This window comes from Symphodus melops (genome assembly GCF_947650265.1).
Source record: "Symphodus melops genome assembly, chromosome: 13".
In the NCBI taxonomy this organism is placed as follows: domain Eukaryota; kingdom Metazoa; phylum Chordata; class Actinopteri; order Labriformes; family Labridae; genus Symphodus; species Symphodus melops.
Window position 1 is genome coordinate 17,869,270 of NC_136703.1, and position 14,470 is coordinate 17,883,739.

The 14,470-nt window shown below is 41.1% G+C and overlaps 1 protein-coding gene across 1 annotated transcript in view; it reads right to left on the bottom strand.

Moving 5' to 3' along the window:
* grm7 (glutamate metabotropic receptor 7) overlaps positions 1–14,470 on the bottom strand; it is a 100,347-nt gene that overhangs the window by 32,613 nt on the left and 53,264 nt on the right. The window contains exon 2 of the mRNA XM_079359968.1: positions 1,709–1,925. Coding sequence (XP_079216094.1) covers positions 1,709–1,925 — 217 coding nt within the window. The remainder of the gene's footprint in view (positions 1–1,708; positions 1,926–14,470) is intronic.

The window sequence follows — 14,470 nt, forward strand, 5'->3', positions numbered from 1 at the left end:
TCAGCTTTTTCCAGCTCTCTGCACTGCACTCATGATGCTGAAATGTTGCTCTGTTCGAGGATAGTTTGTCATGCTCTGACAATGAAGAATGATAAAAACACAATCACCCATCTGGTTTCTTCAACTTTCACAAATTGAAAGAAATGTATAGCCATGAGTATCAATATCGACTGATGTGAAAATGTTTTCAGTGGATAACATTTTTAGTCATATTGCCTAGCCCTAAAGATAAATATCATCATGTATTGGACCTGGCTAACAGATCCTGTTGCTTCATTGCATACGGTTGTGGCTTTATCAGTAGATGGTGAACCTTGTGATATTTTTGTGAATCAGAATATATTGATGTAAGTTTCCTGGTAAATCAGTATCTTGTCTTCAGTGCGGTGGGAGCAGTGAAGAACAAGAAACTGTGACAGACTTTGTGTCTTGTAATGTCATTTCCATCATGTCACCATGGCAGACAGAAAGGTGTCTGATTGTGCTATTGTGGAGCCAAAGTATGATTCCTCTTACACAACGATAGAAAAGAAAAAAAAAACCTTGGGTCCTGAAGACAGTAATTCCCACCTCTTGGGCATTAAAGACATTTCTTGCAATCACTATCTCTCAGTGAACTGTATTTATCCTGAATGTATCCCTGTCATGTTTTTGCAGAAATCCTGCAGCAGCAACTTTGCAAAGTCCCTACAGACTTTCAAAAGCACACCACATGATTTGACAAAGATAGCCTGCTCAGTGAACTGTAAGGACTCTGAGTGTTTCCTGGCGACAGCAATGACTGCTGATTCACATGTACCACCAACACATGCCAGCAACAGCACCGCTGTGGAGAGCAGGTGATTCATGCGCCATATTCAGCCCAGTTGCAGACGAAAACACAGTACCTTGTCTGAATGTCAAATCTGCTGTAAGTGCTCTTTAAGAGCTCTGATCTTATCCCTAAATAAACGATTCAAATGTAAACTGGATGAGAGGTTCATCACGACTTGAAATCATCCTCATTGATGTTCAGTTAACAGGCAAAGCAGACAAGAATGACTTTCATTGCTTGCTTTCTCCAGCATTTAGTGGCTCTCTGTTTGATTGTAGTTTCTAGAGAAATGCCAAGAGACATTCACAAAGCAGCCTTCTTTTCTACAAACACTAAAAGTCTTAAAAGCTTGCTGCTTCAAAAGCACTAACCAGAGCAGGGGTTGCTACACTGACTGACCGCAAATCTCACTGACCATCATTACTGTCCACAATGCCCAGCACTCTCATCCTGCAAGTATAAGAAAAAGAAAAACTCGAGGTGAAACAGAAAAGCAAACTCAAATCCCCCCAATGAACACTTGGATGGAACTTTCTCTGTTAGCTAAAGAGAACCCATAAAGACTATTTCTTTTCTGAGTTCAAAACACTGAAATGGTTACATTTGAAAAAAAGTGACTATGTTAGAGACTCATTATTGTGACGTGGTAAGCTGTTTCTCCATCTACATTTCCTCCAACACTCTCAAACTCACTGGGGGATGAAAGCAGAAGTTGCCAAACTGATCAATAATTCATTCACCAAAAGAGAAGGAAAAAAAAAACAGATTCAAGGATGAGCTGGAAAAGCAGAGCTTATCCTCTCCTGAAAAATGCAACTGTGTGTTTAAATGTTACAAAAGAAAAAAAACAATTAACAATGGCTTTAGTTCTCATCCCTGATCTCCTTTCCTTACCTGCTTCTTTGGAGAGTTGTGTGAAGGCCTCCACTCCCTTCTCTCCGTAGCTGCCCTCCGAGGCGATGGTGGAGATGTAGGTCCAGCCCAAGGCTCGGATAATGTCCACCATGGCCTGAGCCTGGAACGAGTCTGGGGGAACCACACGCGAGAAGAAGTCATAGCGCCTGTCGTCACTCAACTCCGGGGCTGTTGACGCATAGCTGATCTGTGGGATCTGGGGAAAAAGGAAGGGGGAAGGAAGATGTTTACTCATGTGCTGGTGCTGTTCTGGTGCAGCGTTTTAAGTGTTTGCTGTGGCGATGGCTCTGAAAAATTTTATGTGTATTTATCTGATATGGCTGCCTGTTTACTGTAAACAGCAGAAAATCAAAGCTAATGTACTCAGCTTTTCAAAAAGAGTCCTTTTAGGTCTGACATAAAACTATACAAAGTCTCAGGTTCAGCTTACTTTATCTGAACCTGGAGGTAGATTTGTTTGCAGCCAGCAAGATCGTCGGCAGATATGTTTCAGCGTAGGTAGATTTGTTTGCAAAGCCCGTCTGTATAAAAAGATGGATGACATCTCAGCTCCGCGAATGAGATGCAAAAATGTTTGGAGCTCTCCCTCCTGACTGTCTGTAGTATAAGTCAAGAGCTCAGCCTGCTCCATGTTAACAGATGGGACATGCATTTGGGTCAAACTATAAACAAATGGACCTTTCTAAAACATGGTTTAAGATTTAAAGGTCAATATACTGATTTATGTCCAAGTTTGAATTGTTCAAAGAATTTTTGTTTCACTTATTTATTGTTATTTGATGCTATGAAAAGGGGTCAACTTCAATGACTGACAGTTCCGTGGTGTGAGTGTGTGTGTGTGTGTGTGTGTGTGTGTGTGTGTGTGTGTGTGTGTGTGTGTGTGTGTGTGTGTAATGTGGATTTTCTTCTATGTGGCCTCTTCCTATCATTGAAGCAGAATGCAGCAAGCGTTGGATTGTTCACCCACTAATAGGGAACCTGAACTGGGATTAGTGAGACAGGTTAGGATTTTCTTATACAACATGGCAAACTGACCTGAATGTAGAACTTTGTTCATGAGAGAAAGCACTTTAAATATTTGTCTCTGAAAAACATGTCTGTAGAGTTTGCTGTTATTAATCCACTCTGACCCTGTATCCAATCATGCCTATAAACCCCCCTATTTCAGCCCTGCTCAGAACAGGCTGTTTCTTTGTCTGTAGATTTTATGTCTTTACGTTGAGATTCAAAACAAGGGGCAGGATAAACATCCAGCTGTGGGAGTGTCCGGCAACTTAGGGGAGGGGTTACTACCCTTTGTGATGTCATGAAGATAAATCTTTGAACGGCCTGTTTGTGATAAGTGGAGCAGGCAATAGATCGATTTTCTCATTAATTGAGGAGTTTTTATTCAGGATAGAGACAAATATTAGTCTTCGATAAAGAATGTAAAGTGTATTTTGCATAATATGTGACCTTTAATAGAAACTAAGTTTATAATGTGAACAGGTACAGGTTCCTACTTAATGACAGCTGAAATATTCCCATTCTAACTGAGAAAACTCAAACTGCTGAGGACGACACTCAGATGTTTGGACAAGATCATTGCTTTAACTGCCGTTTCTTTAAAAGTCTGCAGGTGTTTGTCTTCTTTAAAAAGCTGAGCAAGCATCCTCACCAACAGCAGAGAAATGTTAATCTTTGCGTCAGCCTCTTTTTTAGTTCTCCTACTATTCCTGCACCAACATAATGGCTTACAGTCGTGAAGTCTACAACTATAGGATAAATCACGAGAATACGTGTGAAAAACATCACGCAAATAATGAAGTGTTAGGGTGTTTTATTAAAAGCTTTCATCTTGGAAATGTTTAAGTAGAAAGTATGTATCTGCCAGACGAATAAAGTGGATAAGGGATCTAGTACTTTATTGTTCCCATTTCTACTTGATAAAGTCCTCAACATCTCATCAGCTGCTCTGTTTGACATTTTGAAACTACAATCACACCTTGTGGCATGTCTGAGATCAACATGGCCTCGCATTAAACAGATGGACGCACAGAACAGATACAGACATCATTTTCTCTCGAACCCCAGCACTGTATCTCATCACACAGTCTAATCAGAGCGCGCTGTGAACGCCATCCATTTCCGTTAGAGTGATCAAAAGCAGCCGGACGCTGGGGAAACACTGGAATGAGGACACAGCAGCTGGCTGATGGGATCACTCCAACTCTCAGAGTGTAAGTTATAGCTTTGACCCACAACTCAAAGTGAGTCAAGCGCACAAAGCTGACAAATTGAGGAGGAGGAGGTCAGGCTGAAGATGACTGAAATATATTTCAAAAAGGCCCCAAAAACACAAAACTACAAAATGAGTGAATTGCACCAACAGAGGTGCAATTACACAAATTAACAGGCTGGAATGCTACTATTGTGTCCCAGATTAAATCCCTGCCTAAAGTGAATGTACTAGAATGTATAAGGTGAGAGTTAGAGGAATGGAAAAGGAACCACCACAGGGAATTGCATTCAAAAAAGACTATTCTTTCCAAAAAGTAAAGCATCAATTTGGAGCATTTGATAGAAGGGGATGTATCTGAACAGAGTTGCTGCAGAGTCAAAAGGTGTTATGGGTTTTTTGAATCTTGTCCTATCTTCGCCTCAGCTGGGACATAAAAGCTGCTTGAACATTTGTCTCTCTGGAGCTTTTCGCTGCAGGGAACCATTTAAGATGGCAATGTCTTTTTATTTCTTTCTTTCTTTTTTCTTTTTTTTTACTTTGTGCCAGGCTTGTTCTCTCTCAATATAACTCCTGCACTTCTTATTCCCAAGGATTCTGCACCGAAATTCAGTACAAACATTGACATTTTCAGCCTGTGATTTTTTAATTACCAGTCTGACCTCCAGGTAACAAAAGTGATAAACCTTGATTGGGAAAGCGCCGAGGTGTGAGGATTAAACCCTGCTTGAATATAAGGAGATGCTGACTAACTCATACTGATAACAATCCTGACACCTTTGAATTCCCTTACTTCAAACTCAATGGAATGCAAGTTAATAATTCAACCTCCGTCAAATAAGTGAATTAAAATCTCTCTGATCTGTCTTTCCCAGAAGATTACAAAGTTGAGTTTTTCCACTTGAGTTGGAGGATTGGTTCCCGTAATGGGTTCAACTAAATAAGCTCTCGTTGCAACAAGTTACAGCAGATGTGAATTTATTGGCCGAGGTTGATAATGCAGAGATAACAAGGCGGGGAGAATAGATATTTTATCGACATTTCTGAATCAATCTCTGTAAATAATAAGCTTGAAATGAGAGCAGGATTACATCCCTCTAATCCTCCATCTACATTTGGAATTTAAATTTGCACAGATGTATTTGAAACTCTTTTGCAATTCTCTTTAATTTGATTACAACATGTTAAATTTACAACAGAGGAAACATATTTTATCAGCAGGGTGACAACACCAGTGCTGTTTCATGAGGGTAAAAAGTTGTTGGAACTCCTGGAAGTCTGCATTCAAGAAACTTCAGTAACCATGATGAGCACATGAATTCAGGCGAAGAATGATTAATGACGCTCCCACTCAGAATCACAATTACCAAAAGCGGATGTCTAGCACCTGTCATCTGCAGTATAGATCAACTTTGAGATTGCTGAGGGTAATCGCCTTGCTTGCTCTTGAATGTATCTTGGCTGACAGGATCGATGGAGGGAAAACACAGAGGTCTGTTATAGGGGACACTGTTTTATTGATTTACCACAGCAAAGTGCTGCGGCCGCCCTGAATAAAAATCTGTTGCTGAAGTCTAAAAGAAGGCGAAGAAAAAAAAAACCTGAAAGAAGGCGTTCAGTCGGGGAGGGTTGTTAATCTGTTTATTGACATTAAATGAGAATTCAACCCGGGTGTTTAAGAGGAGAGGGGACGAAGCGAGGTTGTGTAAAGGTTAAACACGTTCACAGTAAGAGGGAATGCCAGGTGAAGTTAATTAGAGTGCCTTGGCCTTTCCGTTGTGTTTTCCCATGCAGCACCAACCCACCAGCACCACCTTAACCACGCTCTGAGAAGAGGTGAGAGACTGCAGTGTTTGTGCTTCAACCGTCCGACTCCACTAATGTAAAGGTTACGATTCCTAAAGACTCAGAGCGATTCTTGCTGTGATTTTCTGATTTGGCCTGATCTCATATGCTTGTTGCAAAAAAAAAAAAAAAGGGGCATTTTGTTTGAAGAAAAACAGGCAGCATATGGCACAACACGACTCTCAGTTGGGGTAATGGCAGCGATCTATCCTTGCCATCTGAGAGGAGTAAAATCTGCAGCTATAAGATGAGACACAGAAAACAGAGTGACATGACAAGCTATTGGTTCTTAGACAAAAATCAAAGGCCATCTTTCAGAACAAAGAGTGTTTTCCTACAAAAGGCAATACAGTGGGAACACAATCTGTCAAAAAGGAGACAATGAAAACTTGAGTGTTGCACAGGCTGGGTTTGGTTTCCATTTATCTGATGGCAATGCTAAAAAGCATTGCTGCAAATGAAGCGTGAGTGGCAGAGCTGAGATGTTTCCCATGAACGGCTCTCACTGGGGTGGGGAGTGCGGCCAGGCAGTTTGTGTTGCACGAATCCCAGCGCCTCTATTTGCTGCATGATTAGCTCTTTAAGTATATCTTGACAAGAGTCGGATCCACTCGGCTGTTTGCAACCATCTCCATGGTGACGGCGGAAATGACAGCGGGTTATGACAGACCCGAATTCATAACCCCGTGCTGTCTGTGGCTGGACGCCCATGCACAGATTGTCCTTATGACACCAGCACAATGACACGCACACACAAAATGTAAGTATGATCCAATAAACTGGCCAAGAAGCTATTTTGAAAGTCACTCAAAAACTGCCTGTCCCTAATGGAATAAATATTTGCTCACAGAAAACATCCCTAGTCAGAGGATTTATTTGTAGCTGCAAAGCCGGGTGTTGTAAACCAGCAACGGTCGATATCCTATAAACAAAATAATACAGTACAATAAACAGGCCTGTAAAGACATGGAGTCGTTATCATGTTTTACATCTTTCCTGCTAAATCAAGGCTCAGCAGCCATGTGACAAGAAGGGTGATCAGACAGCCACTGCTTTGTGTTTAGAGAGCAGTGCCATTTGTTAGCAGGGCAGAGGTAATGACTGTGTCTGTACATGTAACCTCAGGCTGGGCTTTGGTAATCTCTCCTCACCAGAGACGCCGCTGCCAACACAGCCGAGGAGGGCGGTGGAAGCCGGCGGCTTCTCCTCCCATTCTCTGTCACTCTCTCCCCCCTCTCTTCCTGCCCATCTGTGTCTCTAACACTCACTCAAACTCTCCTTGTCGTGAAGGCTGCCTTTCCTTCACGACCTGTGACTTTCATTCCCTCTCCGCTCTACGCTCCGCCCCTCTGTGTGTTTCAGCCCCTTCAGAAGGTGGATAAAAAAAAAGAAAGAAAAAAAAAAAGTGAGGCTCATCTCCCTGCGTGTCTCTCCCTCCCTCCCTGTCATCTATCTGCATGCAGACACGCCCAAACAGATGATCAGCAGACACTTCCTACCCACAGAGGCCCTCAGGCTGCCAGTTTCCCCCGAGTAGAGACAATCTGCCCTCAGTCATTTATTCATATTGTACCCAATTTTGGATATGAAATTCTACTAAAATGTAGAGGTTGGCAATATGACCTCAGATTCATAAAAAGGTATTTGTCTTGCAGTAGCACTGTTATATCACAGTACTACAGTATTGATAGGGGTTGGGCATTTGAATGCTGAATATGCATTCAAATGCATCTCCCACTTTCCCCCTACATCACGCCTGTTTGAGGTGATAGGCCCCTCATTTCTGTGCATAAGTCCAGAAAAATATCTTTTAATGAGTGACTATGTGCTCTGTGTTCATTATGTTGTGGCTAGTCACTGAATCTTTATGATTTGAAGTTTTGTTTCTCTCCTGCAGAGTTGTGTAAATGCCCCTTTGGGGTCGGATGCAGCACATTCTCAAACCCATTCACTCTCTATGTGTTGGGCAACGCAAGAGTGTGTCTGTGCCGCACCCAGCTAAGCACAGTGCAAGGTCGCGCCAGCTGTTCGTGCATACTGCATGGACCTTTTCAACTTGGACACAGTGCTCTGTGCACTGTTTTTGTTAAAACCCCGAAACAGACAGAAAGAAGTGCTTGAAGCAAACAAACCCGCTTAAAGTTGTTGTTATTTGCTGAATCTTACCTGATTGCTGTACCACAATTTACTTTCAGTGTTAACGCTCACACGACGAGGAGCCGTTGGATTAGTGAGCATGTGGGACACATGTTATGCTCTTTGAGTGTCAGGGGGAAACATACAGAGACAGGGGAACTTAATCTGAGCTGTTTGCTGTCACAAAGAACTAATTACTTTTGAGTTAGCTGCCACTGTGGCTGGTAGGTTAAGCATACTGTGTTGCCTTGAATGTGCACGACAAAACGGTGAAGAAGGTATGACACAAATCCTGCTCATGACAGAAAGTAATACTGGTGATGATATTGGTTTAATACCCACCTCTACTAGCATGAATTGATTTTTATGTCAAATGGAAGTTAAAATAAGATTTCGTAAGGTGGAAAGGTCAAATCTTTAAGGAGCCACTTGTTCTACTACAATAGCATTTAAACAGAGGAGGGATTGCAAAGGCAGATGCTGTGGACTAAATATGATATATTTTTTGCAGGACATACCAGGAAGGAGAATTAGCTTCACTTTTGATCTGAATTAGGGGTGGTCTATAGGATGATCTTAGATCATAAAGGATTAAAATGTGTCGAGCTAATCTGTTCTTGCCTTCATTACAGACACAGATAAACCATCAAATTAAACTGTTATTAGTGTCTTTGATTGTTTTAAATTCCCCTCTCCTTTTGCTTTACAACGGAATGAAACTTAAGAGTTAGTCCCTCTCGGTTATCTGGAACTGCGTCAGAGTTTTACAAACTGACAGGGCACAAAGAATTGTTATTTGCAAGTTTGCACAGGGGAGGTTTGCACTTTTGATGTCGACTCGCCAACCTCTGAAAGGATTTTGAGAGACAGCATCTGAAACCTGTCTCTCTTTCTCGTTCATTTCGTAGCAGACAGGTGCGAGTGTGTTACTATGGTCACCGCTCCGTCCGTCGAAGGATGTTGTCCGGAGTCCTCTATGAATATAAATCATGATGACAGTCAAAGTAAAATAAATAATACTCCTTAACTGCATAACTACAACATGTGTCACAGAATAATCTCATTATGTTTTTATTTGCTTATTGTGCCAACCTTGCCAGTCCATAAACAAAACTAAGGAAAATCCAGCTCCCTTATTCAAAATCACATGCAAACATAGCTACCGTATAAAAGTACAGCTATAGCAATTCTGCATGGCTAAAATATTTCAGAAACACCAGCACCCTTAAAGTTTACAAGCTTTCAGAATGTGAAGGAAATGCACAAAGTGGTGGATAAAAAATGATCAGAATGCAGGTAAAAGAAATGATTGGTATAAAAAAGTCCTGAGTCACCTTAAGATGCCCCTTACCTGATGCTGCCAACTACTGAAGGACAAATATTTAACTGTCTCCTGCATTGATCAACAGGTTGAAAATAATAAGGGGAATTAGATCTGATTATTTTGGTCATGATAAAATCGTGATCGTGAACCTGCAATAAAAAATGTGTGTTATTTGTTTCCATATGACCCAACACGAGTCTGAACACACGACCGCTTCACAAGCTGCTTATTTTTGTCTATAAGTAGTTTAGGGCTAACTGCTAATTGAATACTGAAACATGTTTACTATAACGTACTACAGTATAAAGACCCTTAATAACGGTCAATATTGGCTGTTCTTGATTTTGGTCTCGGGGGTTTAAGTGTAGAAAGTATTAGTCACAGTCTAATTCTGGAAGTCACATGAAATATTTTGTAAAATAAATGTTTCTAAGAAGAGTAATCATAAATATCTTTCAAATGTTTAAGCTGCCTGAACTTTATATTAACTTCATGAGGGCTACAGGATGTTAACTCCAGCCTTCAAAAGATCTGTGCTTTTTACACCCACAATCCACTCCAGCCTGTCTGCTCTACGGACACATCACACTTCATGGATTGGAAAAAGCTTCTCTAGCCAACATAACACAGACAGAAATTCTGCTTCATCGAAACTGTCTTTGGCAAAAAAAAAAAAAAAGAAAGAAAGAGAAAAGAAAAAAGAAAAGAAGAAGAAATTTAATAGTTGGGATTTTTCTTTTAATTCCCTCTCTTCCTCCTCCTCCTCCTCCTCCTCCTCCTCCTCCTCAACCCTACTGCACAACATCTTTCCACTATTTCCCAGCCACTTATTTTACCTCACCTGAGTTGCATTCAACCAGTCTGGATGTTTACTGTGTTTTGCCGCAGCACAAACACCTCACTTTCAGAGTTGCCCACACTGCTAATCTTGCCTCTGTGTTACATGACAGAAAGTTAGGCTTTCATAATCCTTTATCTAACACGACCTTCCATCGTCTCCTTCTTTCCGCCCACTTCCCCTTTTCCCAGTCGATTCCCTCACCCTCCGTCTCTCCCGCTCGCTCTACATCGGTCCCCTGGGCTGCTCTGGCGCTTGGTGCCGGGCCTGAGCTTTTGCACGGCTGCCCTGCCAGTGTGTATTTTAAGACAACCAGCATGTTCCTCCATGGGTATAGAGGCTAGGTATGACTCACAAATCAGATATTTGACCAGAAGAGCCACACAGTAGAGTAGAGCTGAGGCGTGGGTGGAAAGTGTGGATAGCTCACAAAGAGAACCTGACCGACCTCCATCTTTCCATCTGGTAAACAGACTGCTATTTCAACTAAATTGGTTTTTCAAAAGAATAATAATTTCCAAACATCAAGCAGACTAATCAGAGATTAGTCTTTACTCATGAAAGAGCGGTGTTATACAGTGTAGGGGTCTGGAGTTGCTTATTGAAATTACATGTCTTTAAAGAAGCCATCTCCCTTTAAAGAGTTTGCCTGTAAAGCCTGCATGACAGTCGAGCTTTTGTTCTGTCACTCATGACTTTTATTTTCGACAGATCCAAATTTTCTTCAGGTCGTTGTGGCTTCACACAAAGCTAGGCCCCGCAGAGAACAATAGAGTTCAACAGAACAGCCTTGATAATGGCGGCTGTGCTGTGCGCGCTCTCTCCAGGTGCGACGGAAAACTCACAGAGTCACGGCAAGAATAAAACACAGCCTGCAGGTTTATGACTAAGTGTTATCAAATGTATTCCTTTATATCCACGGGGTCTCACATTACAAAGGGCTTGTATTGATTTTTCCAGACTGCAGAGTGCACTGGACGCGGCTTTGTTTTTCTCTTATGTGTTCTTTCTCTGCAGCCTGCATCGTAACTTTAGGTTTTCAACATGAGATATGAAATATCAATAAACCCAGGCTGAAATATGCATTCTATTATGCTCTGCATAAGAGAAAAATAAATGACTATGCTTTCCGTAAATACAAAAGTCTGTGTTTTTGTGTTGGCAATCATTGGTGTGTACAACATCTTTACATCTCTGCTCTGGCTCATTGCATTTCCCAGCACTGGCCTGTTTCGTGCATATTACTCACCACAGAGCGATCATAGGTACACCCCCCCTACACACACACACACACACACACACACACACACACACACAACCCTACACTTGGAGCATACAAGGCCTGACACATTCATTGTCAGTCGTGCACCTGCAACACTCTGACCTGCATCCCAATGATTCCCTCTGTACTCGCCTCCCACCCCCCCATCACTCCATGTGCAGCTCTCCCCTCAGACTCGACAGAGCATCACCACCAGGCCCATTTCTCCCCTAATAGTGCAGACAATGGTGGGTGAGCCTCCTCGATTCTATCTTTCCTCCTCTGTCTGCTCCTCCTCACAAAGAATTCTTTAGCAGGGCCATGTAATTACGTAGTGATCACAGCAGGAGGAAAAATATCACAGATATCCTATTCCTTCAGTTGGTGTGTCTGAGCTCCTACTTGAATCTATGCACTTGCGATATATGTAATGGTTTAGATCAGAGCAGAATGTTTCAACTGAGAGCTATCTGCTTGCTTTGGCATCGCCTGCAGTGCTGCCTTGAACCGCTTCCCAGGGTTGAGATTTTTAGAATCTTATCAAAAACACCTGCATGCAGAAACACTCGCCAAATCCTCTGTCATCCCGCGTGGATCTGTGTGTCGGAGAGAGAGGTTGCAAATGTGAAGTAGAACGTGCACATGAATACGGTTTTCTGCAAAAGAGCCACACTTGCAATGAAAAAGCTAAAACTGACATAATTCACGGTGCTGTGTTTTTACATTATGTTGTGCACTGAAGTAACGGCAACTAACTAAATGTATGCAGACTTGATGTTTTTATTCAAAGGGAAAAGGCACGGTGTGGCGCTTAAACTGCCATTCACAGTAAGATATTCCCACTTATCTAACAGGGCTTCTAAATGGTTATAAAATACATTAGAAACTACTAAGGAAGGCAATAATAACCCAGAAGAGCATTCACAAGAAACATGGTTACATACATACATAGAAAGGAATGAAACCAATCCAGAGACAGATAAAAAGTTTTTTTTTTAAACAACAGCATAAAGCTTCAGGTACACAAACCCTCAAACACGGAAGTTTAAAGGTGATCATAAAAATGATTTGAGCAGGGTAACAAAATAAAAACATCAAGGTAGGGCAATTCATTGTGAACCTGAGGAGTTTGTTTTCCCAAGTTTGTCTGCACAGGCAGACCTTCCTCCAGGGCTTTATACAAATACCATCTCCTCTAACTGGCCCTCACATCAAATATCTCTAACCTGAAACTTCTGATTGTTGGAACTCGTTGGTGGGAGTTCAGAGCTGCAGCCTGGGAGGCTCAGTCCAGGGAAATAGAGTTCCTTCTCCTCTGCACGCACCTTTTTTTCTTCTGTCAATACAGGGGACAGTGAGAACAGCCTGAGGATGTCGAGCTGTGGGAATCATGAGGAACTCTAATTCTCAGTCAGTCACACTTCAGCCACAGTAAGTTTCTGAGGTGATCAGGGTGCGAACAGAAGATTCACTTTAAATCTAGCAGCGAACAAGCTAAAGATAAAATCGAGAATGTATGGTCACTAAATTGTTACGACTCTTACTGCGACATTAAAATGACTTGTGGGCTTTAGGCAAGAATGTATGAGGTGAAGATCTCTTAATATAGAAGCTAAATGTTTTAGAAGACATGGTCCCAAATTACAGGCTTCTTTTTGCCACTTTAGCAGTGGGTGGGTGGGGAGGCGGAGGGTGGGGAAGGGGGGGGGGGTTCCATTTTGGTTTGGACAGAAATTATGGGATAGCTGGTCACGACATTTAGTGCAGACATAAATGATGACTAATTGATGAATCAAGACTTTAAATAACTCATCAGTGTTATTGTCTTTCCATTTTTCAATTTGATATTTTTAAAATCTACAGTTCATACATTTTTCTAGCAATACTGTTTGATTTCCAAAAGGCAATCATAAGCATTTTTCACAAGGACTGTGACCTTGAACAGAAAAAAAGAAGAAAAAAAAAGAGCATGTTAGCATGCCTACTTTAGCATTTAGTTCAAGGCTCGATTATGCTTTCAGAACAGCCTCTGACATGATGGGTACAACTCGGGATGTTTGGTATTCAGTTTATTTTATATAAACTGAATACCAAATGATGATGATTTGATATATCATCAAAGGCCAAAATGTCATGTTTCATGCATGCAATGTTGTCAGAGAATGTGACGCTGTAGGAGAAAAAGACAGCTACATTATATTTTGGTTGCATAGCGAGGACTTTTCTTTTTTTTTTTGAGCATGTGCGGTATTCAATTAACAGTATATAGTCAGCCTTAATTACATTTTAAATATGTAGAGGGCAGACTTATCAATGTTTCATTATGCAATTATGTTAGAAAATATGTTGCTGAGCAAATAAAGCTTTGAATGAGGAAGCAAAAAAGGGCATTTTGATATTGTTTGTTTTAGCTAAGTGTTTTTAAACCACGATTAATCGAGTATTTGATCGTTCATTTTACCAGTAGTTGAGTCAGTCAAATGATTAGAATTGGCAACCCTAGACACAACTATTTCAGACGTGAAGTTAGAGTCAATGTGAACACATTAGCATGCCTACTTAAGCATTTAGCTTAAAGCCAAAGCCTCATTGGTAAATGGTTAAGCCACAGCGCACAATTTAGAGCCCTTATATAATCTTTTTGTCAGGCTTTAAGTATTGATTTATTCAATACAGTTACATCTTAGGATAGAAAAGACTCTTTACAATCTTCTTACACTGTAAAAGTGTACCATTTTTTTTGCAAGTTTTAGCCCGTTTTTTTAATAATTATTATTATTATTTAAAAGCAAACATTTAGTGATTCATGTTGCTGTTTCCTCTTTGTCTTCTCTGTATTTCTATACCATTTCAAAGTATATAAAGAGACTCTTTATAGAGGCCTTTTTTAAAAATCTCAGTCACATTATATTGAAGTATTAAAGGAGTGCAGACTCCACATTCTAACACATTAGACAAACAAAGTGGTAATGCCATTTAACCATACACGATGTTTATTACACTACTACCAACACAATCAAAGTTATACTGTTAATGGCTGTAAAAAGGTCGGTCCAATGACGAGCCATGGAGTAAAGGGTGTCTCTGTTTGTCTGCAACCCCTGTGGCTCACTATGATG